The 26,650-nt window shown below is 39.2% G+C and overlaps 1 protein-coding gene across 7 annotated transcripts in view; it reads right to left on the bottom strand.

The window, feature by feature from the left end:
* Nucleotides 1-26,650, bottom strand: part of sox6 (SRY-box transcription factor 6) — a 139,804-nt gene that overhangs the window by 50,244 nt on the left and 62,910 nt on the right. For all 7 annotated transcript variants that reach the window (XM_008405228.3, XM_081605163.1, XM_008405230.3 and 4 more), the window contains 3 exons: nucleotides 18,678-18,767; nucleotides 6,457-6,629; nucleotides 4,454-4,522 (listed from right to left, as the gene is read on the bottom strand). In XM_008405228.3, coding sequence (XP_008403450.1) covers nucleotides 4,454-4,522; nucleotides 6,457-6,629; nucleotides 18,678-18,767 — 332 coding nt within the window. The remainder of the gene's footprint in view (nucleotides 1-4,453; nucleotides 4,523-6,456; nucleotides 6,630-18,677; nucleotides 18,768-26,650) is intronic.

The following is a 26,650-nucleotide window of genomic DNA, read 5'->3' as shown; positions in this document are numbered from 1 at the left end:
TCTCTTTAACAATGTCCATTTTGCTTTTCTTTTTTCTTTTTTACTCTTTGTTACTACATTATTAGGGACCTCACACTGAGAAATTCAGTTTTGCTGTGGAGACAACAAAAGCACAAATTAGATCTGTTATTCTTATATTAGTACCCAACTGATCCATGTTTATTTAAACTTAATTGGATGATTTAAAATATTTACTATGATGGTGCAGTTTAAATTTTCTTTTGTGCTCTATTAAACTGTGACTAAACAAAAAAAAAACAAAATGGATAAAAAAAGAAATGCGTTTTTATAAGACACTGTACAAAAAGTTTTTTTCAGTGCTTTGTACTTATTTATTTGATCTGAGGAAAGCTTTTGAGTTTGATGCAACATAGCTGCATAAAACCTAACATTCATTTTTGCCAAAATAATGAAAATGTTACCATGGCATTTAAAAACCTTAATCTACTGTTAAGATACATTTTACTTTAAGTCACCATACCAATTTTGAGCAAAAAAGCAATTTCCCCCAAAATCACTCAATTAGTTGGTGTTTAAATTACTGTATTAAGCAATGGGGTAATTTCTTTCAGAAATTATTTGCGTAAAATGTGTCAAAAATAGGCTTCACATTCAAATACACATCAAGAGGTCAGGGATGAAGGATGTGACTAAATATTTTGCAATGGCACTGCGTCTTCCTGTGCCACTGGAAACAAAAGACAGAAAAGCAACAAAACTTTAATTAAAATCCTAACATAAGTCTGAGTTACACAAATAACTTAATAGAAATGTGCTGCTAAATGTTAGATTGTATACCTTCTGTTGTGTTTTCCTTATATCTCACATTCTTGCAGCAGTGTAGTTTCTCTATTTTATGAGTCCTTGCACAATGGTTTTGTAATTATTTTTCTCTTTTGTATTTTTAAACCTTTAGTCCCCTAGTCTCTCTCTCTACACCATTAAAGATATGTGAGAAAACCTCAGACAGATTGAAGCATGTTGAGAACAACAATATAGTGTCCTTTTCTCTTTTAAACTTATGTTTCCCTTTATAAACTGGGGAGAAAGACATGCAGTGTTTATGTATCCTTGTGGAAACAAGGTTAAAGGTAGGATTTACAGGCACAGATAATGTGAGCGGGGTTAGAGTTTCAAGGCCAGACCATGAGTAGGTAGAGGCCAGCGGGTCAAAGGGAAATAAACAGAACCAGACCCAACACAACCAGTAGAAGTAGAATAGTAGAAGGTTTTGAAAACAAGCACAATCTGAATGATTGTAATTCCTTCGAAATTATTATCCCTTAGATCTCCTAACCGACTGTCTTCTCAGAGTTGCCACATAAATGTCACAGTCAATGACAAGCAACAATGTCAGGACATTCATTGTGGTTTTTTTTGGTCACCGTGTTAAATGATGTTTCACATTTAAATTAAAAGTTCTGGATTAAAAGTGCCCCTCTGTTTCATCTGGTGAGCTCTGCCTTCTCTTGTCTGCTTATGAAGATAAAGTTCACCCTGACCTTTCAGCCTGTATTCATCCTCTTGATGTTTGTATCAATGTGCACATCCAATTGCTGGGCACAGACAGTAACCTCTCTGAATGTATACAGCTGTTTGCATGCCTCTGCACCACAGTTGTAAAAGTTGCGTTTAGGCAAATACCCGATCTTGGGTTGCTTACACATAGTTTACTATTTTTTATTTTATTTTTTTGCATTTATTAAAAGTGAAAAAATGACACAATTTCTAAATAAAATGAGCTGTAATGAGTGAAGAAAAAATAACTTGAATGTTCTTCACCTCACAATCACTGCACAGTAGCATAAAAAGATAAGTAGCTGCTTGGACAAACTAGTTATCTATTGATATATATGTTAAATTGTGACATGTCTTACAAAGTCCTGAATGGTGTTCCAAATTTCCAACCAAAAGCAGTTGATCTAATCCTAGGATTGAATTAGTGCCAAGATGATTTCAACGATGAGGGCCGGACTGAAGGAAGGAAAGGAAAAAAAAAAAAAAATGGTCCTGACGGGAAAACACACAAAGCCTGGAGCTTTAATTTTTGATAAGCCCCTAACACTTCAATCTGCTATCTTAAAACAAGTGACATTGTAATCCCGTGGGACAAAGACTAAATCTCTCCCCCTTTCTTTTAGGCATGATGAGAAAGGATAAAAAGAAGGCTATTCAAAAAAGAAACTTAATTGAATTCCATGCTGGCTTGCTCCAAAGTGGACCCAGACTAAACCTCTACAATACTTCTAAGAGATTCAGTCTTCATGCTATAAAGTCTTGGAAAGCACACATATAGTGCCAACAACAGTCTCTGGTCGCAATCTCCATGGTTTTATTTTTTAGACTGTTTAAAATATGCACCGTGTGATCGCTCACATCATCAATACATGACCTAAGTAAGGCCCTCTCCCTTGGCTTCCTCTCTAAAGCCAAACAGAAGGACTTTGATAGCAGCAGGGTTACCAATAAAGTTTAGTGCTCTCAATGCTAAAAGCAGGGTAACCAAATCCCCCAATACTGTGAATCACTTTGCGGACAAGAAGCTTGTATATAGAACTAATTAAGCAAAGCTGTTATATATTAAAATAGCTGAGGCACTTTTTAAGAGGCAGCAATAACGAAAACAGAACCACAGAAAATACTTCACAGAGATCAGCTCTGACTCTCTTATCTACTTGCCTTGATGCTTCATCACAACTGTGGATAACTGGAGGAGTTGGTTTAAGAAGAAAGCACACATTCTGGTTTGAATAACTTATTGGCTAAACAATGTTACACAAGGTGAAACTTGGGTGGTATGTACCCAGTAGAGTCAAGGGAGGCTGGTGGATAGTCAAGCAGATGGCCAGCGCACGGGATTCTTTTATTTAATTGTAAATGTGTCTGCGTGTGTGGGTGTGTGTGTGTTTGTGTTTTAATCCTGTAAGATCTGAGGCAGGGGAAAAGCTGGATAACTGGGCTCTGCAAGGAAGGACTTTGCTTGTATCTCTGTTCAAGTGTTTGAAATGGATATTCAGAAGAGCATTCCCATACACTCTCAAATCTCCAAGCCCTTTTAAAAATTATTCATCAAGTGGAATTTTCAGGTGTCATTTCTCTGTAACTTTGTGATAAAATCAAGAGGCTCTAAAAGTGAGATTTTTTTTTAAAGTGGTGCCCTTATGCTCAATGATTACAAGCAAAGGGTCCTCAAAGAAATGAGTAGGTCTAGCCCCTCACTGGTCGATACGACACTTAATTTAAGAGTCACTCCCCCCCACACACACACACACACACGCAAACACACCCCTTAGTGTAATGCTCTTCGCTAGTTTTCAGTGGAAATTAGTACTCAAACATCTTCCCAAAAGATCGTCAACTATTAAAGTAAAAGGTTGAGGCTACTGGAATCTCAAGATTTTGTTAAGAGTACAATGCATCTCTCAAAAGAGGCACTTTGCTGTCCAGACTAGTTTTGCAGCAGTCTGATGCTTTTAAAAAGAATCTGTTGAGCAAAAATACATCTTCAAAAAATCCTTCCAAAAAAAAAAAATCTTTAAAAATCTTGAATAGAAATGTTGACGTTGCTGCTTCGTGAATAATTTGCTTCCAAGTTATGTGTAATGAATAGGACAGAATAGGGAGAGTTAACTCTTAAAAGAATAAGCACGGGAGGCGGCGAATGGAGAAGGATGTGCCTGACACCAAACACACCCAGCAGGATAACATTAGCTTCACAAAGGTAGCCAAGTTCGCAGCCTTGACCAGCGCGAGTGACCAACCACAGATTATCTTGTGCAGTTTGAACAGATCAAGCTACGGGCTGACTGGGTGGTCTTTCACTGCAGCTCTGTGTTAAAGAGTGCATGCAAACAAACACGAGTAGTACTGTGGTATCAGGAAGAAAGAGCATGAAATATGCAAGTTTTGAAATGTCTGCATCAGCTTAGGTAAACCATGAGGAAATACACACATCTTAAAGACAACGTAAGCTTCTGCAGTCCATGTGCCGTGTGAAAGCATGTACCATTGCCCTTCTGGGGATGACTAATTTCAGAAGCATTTACCAGCCTCTTTCCTGTCCTCCACCTCTAGGCTCTCTTCTATCAGCAGCACTCATTAGCCGTTGTTACTTTTACCCCCTCTTTTTTGTTCATTAAGATGTGTTAATTATTCACCTCCATATTTTAAAAACCCTCCTGATTACCAACAGGCAATTAACATTTGATGAGAATGATGACTGTTAGTATGACACAAATATTAAAGATAAAGGAGTAAGAGATACAAAAATGAAAAGAGGCATGTAAGGTACTTTTTATTGTTTGATTTTACCCGTGTGTGCTACTAAATCCGAGTCACCGTAGCAACATCGGTGGGTTAATTGCCTTGAAGAGGCAGAAATGTTGGAGTAATCTGAAAGTAGGAGGTGTAAGCTGCTGCGTGTTAGAGGGCCGACAGAAATGCATGCACTGACCTGGATCTGCTGCTGAAGGAGGTTGATTTTGTGCTGCTGTTGCAGAAGCTGCTGTTGTTGTCGTGCAATCTGGTTGAAAACAGAAGCAAAAGAGAAAATTAAATAATCCCTTAAACTGAGATAAATGAGGAGAGGAACTTATCGCTTCTTGATAACATTATGTGGTTAAACGTAATTCGGGCCAGTTTCTGTACAGTAAATTGAAATTCCTTGCAAAAGTATTCACACCCCTTGGACTTTATCATGTTTTGTCACATTTCAACTGCAAACTTCCTCTAATGAAACTCTATGGCATAGACTGACAATAAAAAGAGCATAAGAAAAACCTGGAAGAGGAAGAGACATTGTTTTCAATTATTTTTGTAAAAAGAGTAATTGAAAACAATATTTTTTTTTTCAATTATGTTGTATCATGAAAAATGTTTGAAAACCTTCCACATCACAATATTGTAGAACTTTATGTTGGTTTCTCTCTCAAATAAGAATGACAAAATACATAGAGGTTACGACATTGCAAAATATTTTTTTAAAAACGCTCAGGGGGTGTAAATATTTGCAAGACACTCTCTGTGCAGAGATACCGGAAGCATGATGGGCACTAAAACAAGCATACTATTCTGTAACTCTTGTTTGAGCGTAGCAAAACCATTTGGTTTGCTTCTGAATAAATGTAAAATGGCCTGTGCAAGAAAGCAGAGTGTGCATTTGTCTATGAGCGATATGAATGATTTACAAGACAGACAGCCATGGTTATGATGGAGATCCCCAGTGCAGGTGGAGTGTGACTGACAGAGGTCCCTGCTGCCCCTATGCGAAGCGAGGCTTCACCGCAATCTTTCTCATCTGAGCGCCCACCTCCATCTACACGCTCACTTCATTGAGCATGACAACTGGGTTTTAAGTGTCATTTAATTTTCAATTTTATATATAATTACAAAGTGTTCTCTGTAAGATATCTGCCGTCTGCAAATGTGTCAAGATTAATTTGTGCTGGCTTCCTCACAAGTGTCAACAGTTAATTACTGCGTTGTATCTTGATGGCTTGATGACATTTTAGCTCTCAGCGGGCTCTCCCTGTCTAGTGCGGCACATCCCAAATTTATTAATGTTTCTCCATTTTAAAATAAAATGAAATGTATTTTATTGTGGTTCAGTTGAGCTGCTTGCTTGTCCCACAAAGCTTTGGTACTTGTGGAGTTTGCAGATGAGCGTCATTGATTAAAAAAGAAAATCAATACTGTTAATGCATTATTAGTGTACTATGACCAAATGTATCAGTCCAAGGTGTATGGTAAATCTCTTCATTTACCACAGGACAGTTTGAGAGTGTGCTGAGGAAACTCTGAGTGAACTCCTTGCTGATAATTGACTCATAGCCATTAGAGTGGCTGGTGATAATAAAAGTGTCGCCCGTGTGGATAGTTAGTGTCCTTATTTCTTCCCAGACATTAACACACTTCATGGCCTGTGCTAATTTGCTGATTTGTACAATATGGCTCATTGGCCAGATTTGTGCTGCAAATCTAATGCCCGGCTTGTTATAATAGGAGGACAATTTATAAGATATGGAGGCCTTCCATGTTTAATATAATGTTTAATTCACACATTGCCACGCATTTGTTAGCACAAGTCATAATAAGGTTTTTTTTCCTGCCACAGCACAAACGTGGGTGAGCGAGCATGACTGAAATATCGGAGGAAATATTGAGAGTAGCATCTCTTAAACGACTTATCATTCGGCATTCCGAGATTTTATTGGCACACCTCAGGCATGAAAAAAAAAAGATCTAAGTGACAATTTGTTACAAATGGATTTAATGAGGTTTATTACAGAGGCACGGAGGGTAATAGAATAAACAATATTGGAGGAGGAATGACAGTGCGTGTTGTAAATAACAAGGATAAAATGTTGACAGTAAACAGGCTGTTAACTGAGATGCAGACGAGAGGAGAGAGTGATTACATCCCTGAACGTGCTAAAAAGGAAGACGGGACGCAGTTACCTGCTCCTGCTGCTGTCGAGCCAACTCCATTTGCTGCCTCTGTTTCTCCATCTGGGAAGCAGCAAGCTTCTTCTGCTCATCGTGGGCAGCCAGGAGCTGCTCTCGCAGACTTATCAACTGGGTGATCATTGTGGAGAGCTGGTGCTCCTTTTCTGCCAGACCCTCTGGGGTACCTGTGAAAAGCAGGAGAGGGCAGGTTTAGAGGGGTTAAAAGCGAGATACTTGTGATTCATCCCTGGAAATGAATTAAGAACCTCAAAGGCTTGAAACCAGAGTCGACCAAAAGCATAAACAAACTAAGCAGCTGCTTAAGGCCGTCGCACCAGTAGGAGGCCCCCCAGCAGCACCAACATTATCACAGAAGTCAGGTTAACAAAAGTGAAAGAATAACTTCAATGTTAGTTGCACAAAATGAGAATTGTGCAGCTGAAAAGCATGTTATTTCAAATGTTACTAGTATATAACAACGAAATAATTACCAATTCACAGAAAAACAAACACATTATTCAAGTATGAGTAGAACAGCTGTGATGAGATGCATCCGTTTATAATTCTATGTTAAAAAAAAAATCCAAGTTGCTCTGATTAAAGAGGAGACTTATGTTGTGAATAAACTCCTGTAAAACTCTTCTTCTGCTGACATTTCTGAGGTGCTAGAGTATCAATTTAGCAGCAGAGACACCTAGTGTTTGGGAAGAGAACTGCAGCGTGCGATCGAAAAATAAAGACTATCTCGAAGTAACGTTTTGAAAAAAAATTAGAACTGCATAAAGTAACTATACAAAAATTTTTGGAATGTTTTCTTCTCTCTTCAATTAAGTTCTCATCATAGCTATTTTAATATTAAGTATTATTTTTAGCTATGACACTAGCTTTAGCATTCTTCTGACTGCTACTTTGTTTACATTTTTGTTTATGAGCAGCTACAAAAATCCATCTGTGTAAATCTTGTTCTACATATAATCAAGAGAGTTTTCTACATAATACTGAGTTACTCAAATGCTTGTTTGTGACAGATTTTTCCTAATCTACAATCCTGATTGCACTGGAATTAAAATATACATTTTTCTTGTTCATGCCTATTGTATTGGCTCCAAGGGGAACATACCCAGCCCTCTCATATAAATGATCTGCAGTGACTTACATAATGCTCAACAGCCTCAACATGAATGACTTGATGGAGATATTCATTGAGCTGTGGTAAGCAATAGTAGTTGTCCGGGTCATCAAGTCAATCTCTATTGTGGGCTACAATAAATCTTGAGCTGGCTGTGGCCATGTAGACTTTTGGACGAAAGGCTGTGGAGAGGTCCTAAGTTGTTTACTGTTAAATTTAGAAAAGTAGCCATGCTGGACAAGCCAATCATCACATTGTGTCATTGTAGTGTACACAATATTTAATACAAAGGAATCCACACAGGAAGGAACCAACTGCAGTGAATTCACTAGAAACTGTTAAGGTCACACACAGCCTGGACTTGACGAGTTTGCTGTGGCTTGTTTTCACAGCTTTCAGAAGAAAAAGAGAAGGAATTGTTACCGGCACATGGACAAAGAGCTGCAGGGAGCTGACAAAACGGGGGTGGCACTTGTGTCAGACTTCCAGGGGTTATTACAGAGAAGGTGTTAAGAGTCACTGTTTGCACCAGCCTATATACCACACAGGTATTAGAGGTGGCGACAATCACACCAACAGAGTGGAGTAGAGGCTGGATAGCACAAACTTGTTAAAACAGCATGACTGGATCCTGCATCTGGTGAACCAAGCAGAGTCTAACAATCATTCAAGTAACAGTTTGATCAAGTCACCAACTTTTGCGCAGAGGTTTTAAAGAAATGTAAATAAAACACCATTCATCTTCAAATCTCTCTACAGTCTCATAACAACTGTGTGAGAAACCAAGAAAGTAACTGTGCTGCAGCTCTCTCTTTCTCTCTCTCTCTCTCTCTCTCTCTCTCTCTCTCTCTCTCTCTCTCTCTCTCTCTCATCGGCTAATCAATGCTAAGTAATCCTACAATTGACTAACACAGTCAACATAATTGCCAGTGAGGGGATAGACAGTAACTCATTCTCTTCCTGCTGCACTCCCATGACAAGCTGATCTTGGGAAACAAGCAATACCAAAAGGAAATCTGACAGCGACAAAGAGAGAGAGAGACGATCATAGAGCGGCAAGGATGCGCAGCACCGAAATCCGGATAACAGTCCAACAAGGCCTGGCCTGGGGCCAGCAAGGAGCGGAATTCTTTCTTGGGTGTCTTCCTCTCGTGTCTGACCACATCTGTCTTGAGTTTCTCCGAGAGCTCCCGGGGGCCCTCTCCACTGGAACTATTTTAATTTGACTAAACACCTGATTTATTTTATCTCTCCGATGAGGAAAGCCGTTTGTCTTAATAGGGCCTGTCAACCTCCAGAACCCATTCAGAGCAATTTACTGGCAGGCTTGTCTGAAGCTCAGTTTGCCCCACTCTGCCTCCGCTGCCTGCTGCAACAGAAGAGAGCTGCAATTCTCCATTTATAACGAAAAAAAGGGACCTAAAAAGCAGCCATTCATAGGGCTTGTATGCTGTTTCCAAGGCCTGAATTGACTTCTTATTCACCGGACTACACTTGTTGTGAATGGCTTATCTGTAAAATTGATACAATCAGTGCCAATTTTAATAACCTTTGGCTGTGTCCATGATGGAGCCGCCTTTTACAGGTAGCCGACAAGACACATTAGGTGATGTCGCGAATCACTTGCGTTGATACTACAGATACAAGGAGTCAGAGGCACATACATAAAAAAAAGGAAAAGAAAAACATCACGCAGATAAAGCCGCTTGAGGGTTATCACGTCAGAGATGACTGAGCTTTCAGCACACTGTTTGGACTTTGAAGTGTCCTCTCGCGCTGCTTAATTACACATTTCTGAGGATTGTAAATTGATTGGAAAAAAAGGTAACCTTTGAATAACATAAAATAAAAGCTATTTTTGTCTCATTATTTGCGGGGGTGTTGTGGTAAGGTTGGAGGGGCTACCCTGAGAGTGGGGTGCCTCTTCTTGCCCAGACACCACAAGAATGCTAACAGAAGGTCTATTGTTTTGTTCTTTAGCTGAGCTGTGGGAAGCCTGAAGCATCCTCTCCACTTTCTGCCGTTTCCTTTTTAACCCCAAAAGTATTCTGTTATTTTTTTCTGATGCTGTCTTTAGCAATTTTGAAACATTTACAAGATTTCAAAATTACTTGAAATCCATTGCAAATTCTGATGATACTGAATAAACCTGACAAGCCTTGGAGAATTTTTCACACAGCTGGACATAAAATCAAATGCATATGTTTTTTTTTTGTTGTTGACTGGTTTGTGTTAAAATCTCTTTCTTCCCGCTTTAAATTATGGATTAGCTTTAAAATGCAGATAAAACTTTTATTGGGTGGTACAGAAGAGGAGAGCCGTGGTCTGTGTCTGACCAGGCCGCTGACAAAAGAGGCAGTTTTCCTACATATTGCATGGCTTTTAACAGCAGTGGGGCTGGGGTCTGCCTGTTAACATGTCTCCTCACATTGCGCTTCCGATGGCAGACAGACAGCTTAGAGATGCTTTGGCGCTACATAAACCCCAGCAGCCAGGCCAGACCTAACGTGTCTTGACATCCGCCTGGTAGAAGGACTGAGGCCTTGTAGGATGATCTTGCCCTGAAACAGAACCCAGGAATGAGTGGCCAAAGAGCACCAGGACTTTTCCCTGTGTTTTATTGGGTCTACTTAAAAAAAAAAAAAAATCCAGACTGATTCACGGAAGGCAAGAAGCGGTCCTGCTGCCCAGTTTCAGGCCATTCAAGATTCACCTTTTGAGATTCCTGCCTTCTCCTGATGTCATAAAAGGGGGACAGAAAACATCAACGAGGGACTAAATAAATGATAAGAGAAAAACAAGCAGAGCCACGGTTGCTCTGGTAGGGATGGGGGTATTTGAGCCTTGGGGTCTTTGGATAAAAGGCACTTTGTAGGGGTGCGATTTGTTTTGTCCAATACCCACATCTTCCTCTCTCTTGGCTCCCTCCTCTCCGCTCTAATCAAGCAGTCTCTAATTTGGGTTCCAAGTCCAGTACCGGGAAAAAGAAGGAGGCTTGTTACTTTGAAGAGTCTTGAATGAATAACACAGATAAAAGATTCAGGCACAAAAAAAAGAAGAAGAAAAGTGAGGGGAGGGTGAGGGCGAAAAGGGGGAAAATCACAAGGCACCCTATTCTCTCGCCTTCCTTTGGTCAAGACAGCTGAGCTATTATGACCCGATCTGAATTGAGTTTTTTTAGCAGCAGAAGACTGGAATTTCTTTGTCTTCCTATCAGTTCGCTATTGTGGATGCTTCCATATGCCGAAGAACCCATCCTAAATAAATTAGGACTTTTCCAACTGCAGAAATTGCACAAAGCTGTGTCCACACTGCACATAGCTTGAATGCCATGCGTGCTGAGGCTCCCCGTTTTCACTGTCTGCCAAAACGTGTGCGAACGCATGCAACTCTGCAATAAAAAGTGCAGGTCTCTGAATTAAATGTATGTGTGTGTGAATGTTGCAGTCACCTGACCCTTTGTTCGTGCTTTTTGCGACGAACACAAAGAGGTCAATTGAGTCAATGCAAGTTGCATCTGTTGGCACCTTCTATAGCTTTCAAAGAAAATTGTTTCTTTTTTTTTCTACCCTTATACCTCCGTCAATGAATGCAACTTCAATAAAAGCGGATAACATCATAGATAATACCAATATTTCTCTCTCTATTTTCCTATAAGGAAAGCACACTGAAAAAAAACAACAACAACCCTAACTACACATTTTAACAGCCCTTTTAACCTGTGTGGCATTGTTGCGAGGCCATATGTGTTTCCAGTAACATGATGTTAACATGTTTCTGTGTCCTACAACTGAGACAATATGAGCAACAGCTGTTTCACCTGGCTTGCTGCCTCTGTTATGACACAAAGGCTGTTAATCTTGCCAATAAAATCTCATTAACAAGCAGACGCAGTGATTCTTGGGCACGTCAGCACTTCCTCTCTGTGCTTGCCTACTGTACACTCACACTACACTCACATGTCACTTTATCAGGCACACCTGTTCAGTTTTTTGTTAACATGGCAGCAATTCGATGCATTTAAGCCTCTAGATGCAGTAAAGGAGGCCAGTTGAGGTTTAAATTGAGTACCATCATGACAAATAAAGGGGATTTAGGTTATCTAGGTGGTCTGAGTATTTCAGAAACTATTGATCCATTGGTATTTTCATGCACAAATATCTATGGGTTGCCAGAGAGTGATACAATAAGAGAGAAAATGTCCAGCTAATTGCAGTTGTGTCAAAGAAAATCACTCCATAATATCAGAAGGGAATGGGGAGAATAAGCTGATTGAAAGGCAACACCAGCTTAAATTTCCACTCTTTACAAGCATGGTATGTAAAATATCATCTCTGACTGAACAACATGTTGAACGTTAAGACAGCAGGCCTCAGCAACAGAAGACCATGCTGGGTACGACTCCTGTTATTTAAAATCAGGAAACTAATGTAACAATTTTCACAGGTTCTCTGATTTTAGGCAGTAGCAGTTTGGAAAACATCTATCTGTCAATCTGACACTGCATAGATGTCACTCTGAGAATTGTTGCTGACTATTTCTATCAATTTATGGCTGCAGGCCAGCCAGTGTTATCATGGCTACTTCCAGCAGGACTATGCACCATACCACAAAAACCAACTTATCCTGAACATGGTATCCTGTACTCTGTTGGCCTCCACAGTCACTAGATCACAGCTCAATAGATCACCTTTGAGAAGCTTGGAGATTGACATCATGGATTTGCAGTTAAAAAGATCTGTTGCAACTGTGGGTTGCTCATAGTTAGTATGAACTGGGAGATTTGTCCAACACCTTGTTGAATTCATGCCATGATGAATTACAAAAAAAAATCCTCAAATGGTCAGTGAGTGCATGTTACAGGCATGTGGTTATCGTCAGTCTCTCACTGGTCTTATCATAAATATTGTTGAAACTACTTAAACTGACATGAATCTGAATATTTACAGGCTCCTTGCTGCTTCACCATGTTACCTGTTCATCTCCAGTTTTGAAATAAATTTTCCAATTGGTACTTGGAGTGGTTATTAATAAGCAGGCACTTCTGCTGGTCGTGCTGAATGCTGATGGAGACTAATATTTTGATGATAGAGGAAGCTTTGCTCTACAGTATAATTATGCTAATGTAATAGCTCCAGCACTTAACTGTCTATCCGTGACACTGGACCAGGTACTTCATCAAAGACAAGATACAGGCTTGACCTAAGCACATTACGCCACGAGGGAATGCAATGACCCTCATGTTCATATTCAGAAAAAGAAGAAGAACGAAATAAAGAAAAACCCAACACAAAAACTTTGTATCTGCTTTTTCACTAGTTAAAGTAAATCCATACGTAACTCTTTAAAACACAAAGAAAAATTGGTCAGTCTAGCACGGCTGAAGATCATGTACGTACGCAAGGCAGCACAAACACTGGTGACAGACAGAGATATGTAAAACAAAGGTTTTCTCTATCCAAGTCTTTCTATTTATCGCTCACAGCCTTTATTTACAGATTGTAATGAGAAATCTGACCTTTGCACCCTGAAAATATAGAGAATGCACAGTTTTCAAGGTTCTGCTCGCATAAAAGCCTGCCAAACAGTGATCAAGGCAAAGGCTTACTATCTGCAAATCCTTGGAAGTAAATTAGGAGCTAGATGTTATCTTGTTCTTTTCAAAGAGTATTTATTCACAGGACCAACGCAACTGATAAATTCATCAGAATGGGCTTGTTTCCCTGGTTTGTGCAGAGGAGATTTAGCCGCAGTCTTTCAGGCAGTTGTCTTTGTTGAATAAGTGTATCAACAATGTCTGTAGTTTGAATCTAATCCTGATCAGTAGATCGAAGGAGGAAAAATTGCAGAAATCTCAAGCAACTGTGACTAGAATATCTATTAACTGTGGTCAGGTGGAATCTACATCATCACCTGCATAGTTGTTCAAGCACCTAAAGAGACATTACTATGCTTATATATAGATCTTTGTTTTCTTTACTATGCAGAAACCCTCTGACCTTGTGAGGTGAATGGTTTTCCTTAGAAAAGTAAACTGAAAGTGCCAGGACAGCATCTTGAATATCATAGAGACGTGTTAATCAGATGTTGAAGGAGTAACAAAGCTGTTAACCTATAGGCTGGTGAAATAAGCACAAGGAAAAAAAAATTCTTGCATGAACTCAATTTGGCAAGAATTATGAACTATGACAGAAAAAGCAAAAAGCAAAAATGTTTCCTTTTTTCAAACAATAAAATATAATTTGAAACCCCAACCTTTAACCCTTACAAATAGAGAGATTAAAAGTAAAAAAAAAAAGATATAAAAGCATTTTCATTTGCAATGGAATGTATGAAAATGAATAGTACAAGTGAACTGAATAAATGCCTTTAAATAAATGGAGGTCAGAATTTATTTTTTTCCCCTGGAAGAAGACGACCTTTCTATAAGAACCGAAGGTTGTGTGCAATGAAGAGGCCTGAGTATGTTATTTACACCAGTCTGAAGTGCTGAGAAAATGTGACATATTACACCATGGACACAAAAGAGATTTTTCAGCAAAGAAAATACATAATTACCTAAATATATAACATTATTTATTCATCCATCCTTCCATCCATCCATCCGTGTATGAATTGCCGGTAAAATCCTCTGGTACATTAGGATCCAAAGGGCTCTCAAAGTGAACAAACTGCCTCGAACCACTGAATTCTGTCCCTGTTATCCATGTATACAAACATACAGGGGCATGGTACTACAATTTTTTTATTTATTTATTTTTACCTCCATTGCCACAAGCTAAATTCCTCAATTCATTAGAGGAGAAAAACACACAGTCTAACACTCCCATGCATTCATCTGGCAAATGTGGCCTGAGGAATAATGATTTACTGTGGCTCATATTTCACCTGAGTGCACAGGCCAAACAGTTGACTGAAGTGTTGTGGAGAAAATGCTAACTGAGGCATTTTTTAATTTTTTATTTTTTTGACCGGATCAACCAGACAGATACAGTTTTGTGCTGTTTGCGTAAATGTTTTTTTTTTTCATCTATTTGCATAGATATAAATGAAATAGATTACGTAGATAAAATACACACACCATTTAGAATCTATAAATCTTTATTAAAAATGTTTCTAAGGTGTACATGAGTTGACGTTTGCGGTGCATCTGCATCCATGAAGAATTAAAGCGTATATGCATGTTTTTGAGGTGAGACTTCTCAACAATGCAGGCTCTGTGTTCACACAGTGGGCTCCTTTCTGGCTGAGCAGCAGTGTGGCCAGCGCAGGTAGGGCCAGCATCAAATCCGTCTCGGCAGCCACCCTGCCCTGCCCTCTGTTCTCCTCCTAAAGAGCTTCCACTTATCTGCCCGCCGCAGGGCTGTCTGCGCGCACCCGACCACTGTCATGTAGAAACCATCCTCAAATTGATTGTGACAGCGCAGTAGCCTTGATTTTTCTGCTTCAGAATTCAAGCTGCCATTGCAATGCTATTGCGTACTGTATTGAGCTTTTCTTATTTTCCCTTCCATTCTTTTTTTTCTTTCTTTCTTTTTTTATTTTGCAAATTCCAAGGAACTTATGACAGTTTCACACTGTAATACATTTGCAGCTACTAATGCTTGAGCAGAATGTGTGTTAATGTTTTTTTTGTTTTTTTAAGTGAGGGCAGTAAGCTGGCACTCAGCAGGGAAACTTAAACAGCTTCGTTGAGTATGAACCGTAAGCCTGGAACAGACGGGGACTTATCTACCACTGAACACTAGATTTGTATACATTTAACACAGCATGTGCCTTATTTATTATAAATGTCCTACTGTGCTCCACGTAATGGGGGGGTAATGTATTTCTATAAATATAAATGTTGCGTCTAAGTATCCACATCTGAACTCTTTTTCGTGGCCTACTTCTTTTCAAGCGCTCGATCCACCTTGCCATCTATTATCACTTTGTGTGGTTTGGAGCCCTTCCAGCCAGCCTCCCTTTTCTTCCTCTGTGGTTTTGTTCAGAAGATTTCATCGTTCCTGCAGATTGACAGCTAAGCTCAGGTATGAAAACAAACAGTTGAAAAGAAATCCGCTACTAATGCTCCCTCACAAACGTTCCTTTGCACGGCCGCACTGATACCAAGCTTCAGAAGCTCACAAGACAAGGCAGATGGAGATTTGAAATCATTAACCCTCGGTAGCACAATCCTACATATCTACCTTAAGCATGGGATCATGTTGCTTGTTTTGCACTGACTCTAAATAGCATAAAAAACAGCACTTTATGCAGCGATACACCCACACAACAATAAGCCATAATTATACTTCTGTCATCTCTAAGAGGTAAATAGTTGGGTTAGCAGAGCTCAAAAAGCGATCTCTGATGTTGCTGATACAATTGTCCTGCATTGTTTGTTTACTGTACGTGCGTGTTCACTTCAGCAGAATAAAGCATTTGGGGCAAGTTGGAACAAAGCTGTGCTGAAGGAATCTCTCTTTTCTTGAGAAAAGCCTGGGGTCAAATTCTATCACACTAATTGATTTTTTTTTTTTTTGCTTTGTCTTCTAGGAACTGGACCAAAACAGCTGTTTCCACACCAGCGAGATTCCATCGCACGCTTTTGCAAGAACACAATTATGTGGCTTTCAAGGTTTTGAGAGAACATTGTCAGGAGGAAGCTTAAAATTTGCCCTGAATAATAGGCCAAGGAATCACAGAGCGATCTACATAAAAAGATACAAGGCCACTCTGCCACTGGGCACTGTGCTCTCCATTTGCATGTCATCCTTTATTTCCTACTATCTTCTGTTTATTTTAAAACCTACAGGCATGTTTGCCTTTTGTACTCATTTTAACCTAACAGTTAATGGAACCTGTGATTCATCGTAACACTTTAGATCTTAATCATAAGGTGTTTTCTGCTTGGTACCTTTGTTTGTGTTTTAATTAGGCAGACCTTGTGCATCTCCAACCCTGGGCTTCTTTTTAATTGCCCGTATTTACATCAGGCAGACATCAAACGCAGAGAGAGAGACATTTGTAAGGGTGAACACAAAGCAGCCCTTTGAAATGTCTACAGTCATATGAAATGGCATGCTAATTAAAAATCTAAGGCTGCCTCTGTGATAGGAGAAGCATTTATATTTGTAACTGTGGTGTATAGACTGTCTCCATAACTCATCAACACACAGAGGCCATAGTGTTTATTATCAGGCTCCCTACCTGTTTACAGACCACCAAGTAACCTTTCCATTCCCATTCATCAAACAGCACAAATGCCCTGCCTGTAATTTAACACCAAATTTCAAAAGGCTAAATCATTTTAAACATTTTACACCATGCTCTTTGATCTGTCCTGGCGTACAGTGCACGAGCACAGACACAATGAATCTAGTTTACCAAGCCATGATTTACCCTTTAGTTCATTAAGGTTATTGCCAGTGAATATTTAACCATTCCACAGCTGATTTTGCATTTCTCACCAAGTGGAGAAAATGTAACTTAATAAAGCTAAGCGACAGCCTTAAATTTGCAGTTCCCATGTGCATATTAAAGGAAACCATCCCGGACTTACCAGAGGAAGTCCTTTTAAATTTCGAAAGTTAAACTAATTTACTTTCATTAGATATTTCAAAATACATATGAAACAAAACAATTACATAAAACAAAAAAATTACAAAAAAAAATATTTTTTTTCTCACTGGCATTAACTAGTTTTAGGTCAGTTATAATTTACATAATTATTTCTATTTGCTAGAAAGCATTTCTAGTTATTTCTGATATGTTCATGTTAATTGATCTGAGATAACTTGTGGCACATCTGTGGATATACATTAAAGTCACACCTCAAACATAATTCTTGCTTGGTTGGCATCATTAAAAATAATAAAAAATCTGCCAAGGCACAAGAAAAAGATTTGCTGACCTCTAAAAAATTGTTGAACACGATTAAATATTTTATTTTGGGAAATAAGTGTTTTACTTTTTATATATTGCTAATGGAACAGTTGTCACAATTTATCTTAAAGATTCCAAAACAGTTCAAATTTTATTAAATGATCAGTTTATCTGCCATAAATAAGGTCAGTTAAAATTAAGGGGGAAAAAAACATGCTATTTATAGGGCAATATGTAAATATTGTCAAGTGTGAAACATAAAAAAAGATGCAAAGCTTTAAATTGATAACCATGCAATAATTTTATATTTGCAATTGATTAATTGGCCCAATGGAGATACTACTGGTACTACTACTACTACCATTAATAATAATAATAGTAATGTGACCTAAATTTATTGCTTAGAAAAAAAAAAAAAAAAAAAAATGTGGTTCGCAGAAACTCACTGGCAGGAGCCAGTGACAGCCTGGTGCTATCACCCAGCTGGTTTTTAACTTTCCTGTTCAACATAAACATGCCTGCGTTCAGTAACAGTCAGTGCTAAGGAGTAAGCAGGAGCCCTGCCCATCCTCAGCCCACCTTCAGCTCACCCTGTCATAAACAGAAATTTTGGGGGAGTGCTTGGCTGCTCTGCTGCTCTGCTGCGGTGCTTTCAGCACGCCGTACAGGGCGTTCACGGTTAATAGTCGAGACATTCCACTGTAACACGAGTTCAGCGAGGAGAAGGCTGTTCGCGTCTCCGTACCGTCTACTCTCCTCTCCTATCTGACTGTCGTCTCTTTTCCTTTCAGCTTAGCCGTGCTCTGTTTACATAAAACACACTTTGGTGTTCAACCGTTAGAGAAATTGCACAAATCCTCTACACAAACCAGAGCAGAGTAAGAAGGGCTCATATTTTCTTTTGTTTTCGGGATAGGTGTGCAGTGTTTGGGGGTAACGCTGAAACGCTGACGATCAGATTTTTGCAATGGGCCGGAAGTTGTAAGGGAGCCTACAAAATAGGCTAGAGTTGTGCATTTGAACTAAAAGTAAGGGAGAAGAGAGAAGAGGCATCAGTGATGAAGACAGCCAAGAGCCTTAGTTTCATTTCTGTTATAAGCGACAGTATTTTTATCCCTTAAACCTTTTTATATTTTGCCACATGACAACCACATCTTTTTATGTTGGTTGTTGTATTCTGATAAAACAGAATACCATAAAAAAGCTGAGTAGATAGCTTTGCTTTGGTGATTCCTACCTTTAACTTCTGCCAGTAACTCACTGGTGTTGAGCCTGTCCATTTTCTCTTTCCAGTCTTTAGAAAGAAGTTTCTCCATGCATGTAGATTCTGAAACAAAAAGAAAAGAGAGCAAAAACATTTTCAGCATTTGTAATTTGGACGTATAAGTGGGTATCGACAATAGACGGACGGATATAGGACATAACTTCTGCTTTACACCTCCGTGGATGCTATAAATCTATTCTCCTAACTGTAAAGTCAAGGTATGAGATGAAATAATTGTGTTTTATTTGATGGGAAACATTAAAAGGACTGCAGCTGCCTGTTAAGAGACGAGCCAAGGGTGGAGCGAGGAGGGAACACGGCATTGTGGTGATAGCGTAAGGGCAGAGACGCACATTAAGTGGGAGGCAAGGAGTGAGACTGGGTACGTCCAAACGTTCACATAGCTGCCAATGATGAAAACAATTAACATTTGTCCAGGACACAATGAATCAGAGGAGGAATGGCTGCAATCTGCCATGCTGTCGCTGGTGGAGCTGATAAAGAATATACTGGGCTGCCTGACCCAGGCAGCCCATCTCTGCACTGTACCGGGTTCAGCCTGTTCCCATCAAACACCAGCAGCACAAGCAAAGCTCCATCCCTCCACTTGGAGCCACTCCTTAAACAAACTTAAGAGTTAGACTCCAAGCAAGTCCAGTATGCCATTATATTAAGAATTATTTTTCCAAGTATGAACAATTCATGTCAGGCGAACATTATTATTATTATTTTATTTTTTTTGAGGATGCTTTAACGTAAAACTACTTCGTAACTGACGTGTTTTCAGTTTTGTAACTGTAAACTACCTTTGAGTCTAAAAAGACTACACAACCCTTTAAGATGTCAGGTATTTGTGAAGTAATGTGAATAATACAGGATATATTGCATAAAACATGGGTACAATTTTTGAAATAGTTCATTATAGTCTTGATTTTTTTTGTCAGAAAAAAAAACAAAAATTTTTACCTGGTGTGTGTGAAATAACCCCAACCCCACACCCACATTTATTTGTTCAGCACAAAATCCCAAACCAAAAGCAGTAAAAAAGCTAAATCAGGGGACTTTCACATGCAATATACAGGGCTACCATTATCATTCTTGACATCAAACACAGGGAAGATTTATTCAGTTGAGGATGTGTACAATTGTTGTTTCCTTTTATCTGTCTGTTACATTTCTTGCCCGCTTCCACAAAGCAAACAGTCTTGGTTCCGTCTGACAAACACGCAGACTTCAGAGGAACGGGGAGTAACAGGGGGTCAGCAGTTCTCGTGGCCTTGTTTAAGGATGACTTTTCGGGAGATCAAGCAGAGTCGCCGTTTTGTTTGATTGTCCACTTCCTCCATGTATGATGGGGGTCAATGGGACATCTTCAAGTCAGGGTCATTATAACATTACTTCTGCTTTATTGACTTTCCAATTCCCAACTCACAGTTTGTCCCCTTGACCCTGGGGGAGGGAGGGAGAAAAGCCTGTGTGTTCTGTGTGTGTTAACTCCCAGCGTGGCACAGAGATCACAGATCTTAAAACAGGGGTTAAGGGCAGCGGGAGTAGCAAAGATCAGCCCTTCTTCCCTGCCCGTCACCCCTGGGTGAGACAGCTTCCTCTCCCAGAACAACAAACTCCCTCGAACAAAGACAGAACCATAACAGAGCTTGACTCTCCCACCTCCCCAAAACAAAAGAAAAATCATATTTTTCAAGCTGCATAAAGAAGAATTAAACAAACATATCAGGCATGTGTTGTATACACACACATGCTCCCTCTCTATGTACACACACTCTCATAGCAGATGCTTCTCCAGCACTTGATCATTAAGGAATGCACCAACAGTTGGAGATAATACGGTGCCAGCTCCCATTCTACTCCAGTCCTCCCCCTCCCTGCTTCCTCCCTCCCGGGAGAACCGCCGCTCCCTCGCTCCCTACATCCCCTTCGCTGGACCAGACTCGACCTGTCAAGTCCTCCAATGCGAGAGACCACAGCTGGAATGCACTGCTGTCCTCCCTGAGCTTCCACCTGAGCGAGGTGAATAATGACTCCCAGATTAGTCCACAAAATAACTCTCAAAACACCTTTCACCGTCCGACTAGGTGCAGACAAAAACAGGAAACCAAAAAAGGGGTTTGGAGAAAACAGAGCAACTTTTGCGCAAGCATGCTTACAAAAAAAAATGTAAGTGAGTCAGAAGTCTGGCTTTTTTCAAATTGTCCTTGCACAGCCTATTTTCCTGCAAGAATTCAGATTAATAGAGGGAAAGTTATTTCAGTTGTTAAAATGCATGTCTCTTTTCTCAGGAGAAATCAGTGATGCCAATGGAAATACTGTTCAATAGCAACATAATTATTACTGTCAAATTCTGACAGAGAACGTCAGACGCTGATCCACACTGGGTTTGACAGAGAACAACAGCTTATGTCAGATAATACCATCACATCTGACTCCTGAGCAAATATCGTTATTTTTGACAGGTTTTCTTGAGCTTCCTAAAGTTTTAAGTGAAATTTCAAAGTAGGACATTGCAATCTGAGGAATTAGCTCAAACAACAGAAGAGTCCAGTGAGTTTATTTTTATTTTCCTATGGGGGCTATTAAATCTCTCACACCCCCACCCGTTCCATTTTTTTCCCTCCCTCTCTCAAGATAAAACACTCTGTGGCTGGGGAGCAGGTCATTCAGCTGGGATGAGAATGGAATGAAAACAATAGGCCTTATCAGACTCTTATTTACATTTTCCCAGCGTCCCTGCAGTAGACAGCTTGGCTTGTCACCAAGCCCAGATCGCCCCACTGGACCTCGACCAACTTCCTCCAGCCCCAGCTATTCCAACGGTCCCTGCGGACCCTCGCCTGGCACGGACCCCCTCCGCTCTGCAGCTAGCGCAGATAGCAACATACAAGACAAAACTACTGGAGTGTCTGTCCAAGACATGTTCCCATTGAGAGAGGAATGGCTTCTGGAGTCCTAAGCCTGTCTGGGTCTCATTGTCTCCTCACTGGGGCCGGTGCTATGTAACTGGAAAAATGCCCTGAACCCTTTTATTTTATTTTTTTTTTGAGTTTCCAAATGGCACTGAGAAGAAAGTGAATAGCATTCCCTGATGTAACACTGCCAAATTCAGTATGCTTGCCTCCTATCAGAGGTGCCATCTCTGGTATACAACGTTCCTATGCAGGCACTCTGTGATCTTGCTGATGTGGGTGAACAGACTCTGCAACTTAGACACCTAACGCTGAGATAAGTTGGCAAGATTAGACTATTTCACCCATTTTTAAAAAACTGTATTCAAAACAAAGGTAATGAACCTCATAAATCTTAACAATGGAATGCTTCTGAGTTGATGTGTGACATAAACACACCTTTTCAAACCTGGCAGCGCATGGACTCCTTATTTCACGATTACTGTAAACCAGAAAGCAAAGTTACAGCTAGTGTTTAGTTAGAGTCTTTTCTATAATTCTTCAGAACAAATACTGGAAAAGTAGTTGCCCGTTGCATATCGATTTCTGTCTCATCCTACATCTGCTCACAGTTTTGTCTCTTAGACATCATTAATCTTAACTTGATATAAAGTCATGCCAAAGAAACAGTCACATGTCAGTGTCTAATCTCTTTTGTTAATCTCTAGAATAGAAAGTAATTTAACTACATACAAATATCAAAGTTGAACATTGGTTTAATCATTAAATACAAATATATTAAGAAAACTTGTATTGTAAATGAGAAAAAGGTTAAGACACCTTGGTCATGAATAGGTAGCCTTTCCTCTAGTCTTTACTGAAAGTACTTGAGAAGTGACATTTTGAGATTTCAAGAGAGTTAATATCTTGCGGTCTACTTTCAAGGTGAATTGTCATGAATGGCCAGAACTGGTTATGAAAACAGTCATTTTGAATGTCTTCCACTTATACACTTTATTCCACACAAAGGGATTGTCAGTTTTAGGTTCCTTCAATACTTCTCTGGTTCTCTTACCAGATTCAAAAGCTGCCGCAAATGTTCACTCTCACTTCAACAGTTAGGAGCACATCAAGGTATATGAGTTTTTAAACAGGGAAAAGCACCATTTAAATCCTGACTAGTACGTTAATCATGTGCATCTCATGTGACAATAGTTGCCATTAGCCTTTGTATGTGGAAACAGATTTGGGGATGTACTGTTTTTTTATTTACCAGAAATAGATTTTTATGTTTTTACTACATTTAAAAATAGATTTTATAGGTATTTTCTTCAGTTTTTCTTATTTTTTTATTTTTACTTGAATATGCCTGTATGCCCAAATTTATGAGAAAACACAGGTCTATTTTTTCACATGGCTGTCAATCTGTTTTCATTAACATGAAAGAAAGACAAAATGTTTTTTTGTTTTGTTTTTTTCAAATCAAGAGCTAGTTGTTTGCAAATGTTGATGAGTAAGAAGTGAAGATTAAATCCTTTGGTAAATCATATTTTACATGGTCAGAATAAAAATGAGTCAAATTTCAAACTAGGGAATGCATCAAAATGGCAAGTAGTCCCAAGTTAAATTTTATTTGTGATTTCAAATTAAAATCTATAGCAAAAATTAATTAAGTGCTACATTTTAAATAATTATGTGGATTACAATGGACCAATGAAGTACGGTTTCTCTGTTTGTGCACTAGGGCTACTGAAACGGTAGCATTGCTTTTTGCCATTTTCACTTATCAATACTTTCAATCTCTTAAAGCTTTAGTAAATCTGTTGGTGCAACACAAACACACCATAATGTTTCCAATGACCATAACTACCTCAAAGCATAAAAAAAGGAAATAAAATGGTTTGTTGCACCATGCAGCGTAGGGTGTTTTATTACTCTTGGTTGTCAGCAATGAAAGCGTTTCCACAGGCTGCCACCGCATTCTGAGCGTCTCTGTGTGCACTGTTCTCTTGGGAGAAAGATGATACTTGTGTTTGAGTGTTTGTTGTGTTGAAAAGCCTTTGGCAGAGAAAAGAGAGCTATCTGAGAGAGTCAACTTAGCCATAAGTCATGGATAAGAGACTGAAAGACTCCCCCTTCACCATTGGCCTTGTACAGTATATCAGTTGTCACAGCCTCAAGGGAAAACGTGTAATTAAGAAATCAATAATCAGCTGACACCAACAATATAAATAACTTCCTCTCACAATGGAGCAGATTGGACAGCAAGTGAAACAGGGGAGCAATTTGCATTCGGAGAAACGTAGGGAAGGGAATTAGAATTAAATAGAAAGTATTTGTTGCAATTTGTACATGTCGCTGTCAATTTAAACAAAACAGAAAATGAAAAAAAACTGAAATTTTAAATTAGAGTCACAAAATATATTTGTTGAAACAATGCAATTTATTCTTACCCAATTAAATATTGGGAAATATTTTATATATGTTAATAGCCGGGATATCACTATTTATATGCAGCATACGTGTCCATATGATGGTAATAATTCTAGTTGTACACATGCAAAAAAATCATTCTAAATAAGTCAAATTTTAATTTTGTTTAAAATAAGGGGGTTTACAAAGGCAACATTTATTTTACTGCACACATGAAGAAGTTGCAAAAGCAAATAGAGCGATATAGTTAAAATCCCCTGGCATATCTCTTGATGAGTAAAGAAACACCTGATCTGGTTTAAATAATATATAAAACACCTAAACCTAATGGCCTGAATGATTGGTTTTAGCACAAGTCTCCATTTCTGAAGAGAGAACACATTGAAATTCATTTAAAGTTTGTGGCAAAACAATTGGAAAAGTGAATGAGTGGGAGAAAATAGTCAGATGACACCAAAATCGTACTCTGCAATAACAGTTGAGGACATTTGGAGAAGGACCTGCCATCACAACCAAAACACCATGACAGCTGTGAAGACTGGAGGTGGCAACATCATGACGTGGGGTTGTTTGTTTCAGCATGTAAAAATGGGAATCTTCAGACAATTAAAGGAAAGATGAATGAAGATAAATGTACTGGGACTTGATAAAAAATTTGATGAAGAAATAAGGACTGTCAGTGTGCTTCAGATGAAGTAAAATAGTTTGAATAATCTAGTCCATCACTCCATCCATCCATTTTCTTTACACCCTTGTCCTTTAGTGGGGTCGGGAGGTGCTGGTGCCTATCTCCAGCTAACGTTCCGGGCGAGAGGCGGGTTCACCCTGGACAGGTCGCCAGTCTGTCGCAGGGCAACACAGAGACACACAGGACACACAACCATGCACACACAATCTCACACTTAGGGACAATGTGGACAGACCAATTAACCTAACAGTCATGTTTTTGGACTGTGGGAGGAAACCGGAGTACCCAGAGAAAACCCACACATGCACAGGGAAAACATGCAAACACCATGCAGAAAGACCGGGGCTGGGAATCGAACCCAGAAACTTCTTGCTGCAAGGCAACAGCTCTACCAACTGCGCCACTGTGCAGCCCTAGTCCATCGCTCAACTTGAATCAAATTAAAAATCTCTTTCTCATTCCATCTCTTTCTTCTTTTTTCCTGAAATGATACTGATCCTTCTTAACACCTTTTGCAAGTCTAAGTCCACTTTATTGCACATGACTTAATTTATGGAGTAATTTGTTTTGATGTCTTTGTGTGTGAATTATTTGGGTTGTTATTGACGTGCAATGTATACTTTACGTCAATAGCCCCTTTAGAAATATATCTACTGGGAAAAATGTTGAGATATTATACTTATTTTTGACACTACTTACTATTATTAAAAAGAAAAATACACAATTTAATTTCTTTGAATGTCAAACGCTTAATAAATTAGCAGGATTAGCCTAACTCTAATTACTTACAGATCCTAAACCATTTTTACCAAAATTAACACAAAAATTTTAATTCTTACATTTGGTCTCATGTACATAGCTTTCAGGCATTAATAAAACCATCCCAAAATTAAAGTAAAAAAAAAACAAAAAACAGCCAGTCTCTTAGTGAGACAATGACAGGTTAACTTCTGATTCCTCATCCAATCTGAGCTCCAAGGGAAACAAATCAAAAGTCGAGATTGATAAAAAAGAAAAAAGAAAACGAAAGAAAATGACTGTGACACACTCCAAGGAGTCCTTTGAATATCTTAATCACAGGCACACTAAAAACAAGACCCCGTCATCAAACCAAATAAAACATAATAATTACAAGAGGCAGGCAGGGAAGTGAAATCCTGAGAGAAAACATGTTTTTGTCATTCAGCCGGTAGTCCCCGAGACAACAGCTGTTGGATGCTGCAAATACTCCTGAAGTCTCCATAATCACGCTGTTATTGAAGTGAGGACAAAAAGGGCACTAATTGCATGGGAGCAATCGGAACGCAATAGGTTACACACCCGGGTGATGCCGCACAATACGAACTCTAAAGAGGGAGCTTCAGATAGGGGAGAGGGGAGAAAAAAAAATTTAGAGCACAACACAGCGTTGTCGCTCATTTTTAGGCAATTACCTTTCCTAGTTGTCAACAGTTGTAATAACCTCCTCCATTTCCAAGAGACTTCTTTGGGGCAGTTAAATAATTTCAGTTTTTTTTTTTTTACGTGTAATTACCGGTGCTGGCATGCATAAATAAGGAAGTCCAGCTTTTTGCGTTGGTGTCACTGTATGAGCAGAACACCTGCACTTGGCGGAGGGCTTTCTTTAACTGACACCTAATCATTATTCCACTTGGTGAACATTTCTGTTAGTCACCTTTAGTCTATCCTGTCTGGTTGTGTAAACAGTGTCTAAAAATGCGCTGCAGTTAAGACGTGCTTCATCAGAGAGGGAACATATCCCTTCTGTTGCAGCTTCCCTGATGTTCGTCACTGCTAGGTCCAACCTTCTTTCCTGCATTTGAGCCAAAATCAGTTGTTAGCCTCTTAAACGGGTTAGGGGTCAGCAAAAGATTGTCCTTTTTTTTCTAAGTCGGAGGTCCTTTCATAAACAAGCATTTGAGGCT

This window comes from Poecilia reticulata, chromosome 3, assembly GCF_904066995.2.
Source record: "Poecilia reticulata chromosome 3, P_reticulata-male-v2, whole genome shotgun sequence".
Taxonomy (NCBI): Eukaryota; Metazoa; Chordata; class Actinopteri; order Cyprinodontiformes; family Poeciliidae; genus Poecilia; species Poecilia reticulata.
The sequence above is the reverse complement of the archived record's forward strand: the minus strand, read 5'-3'. Positions and strand labels throughout refer to the sequence as shown.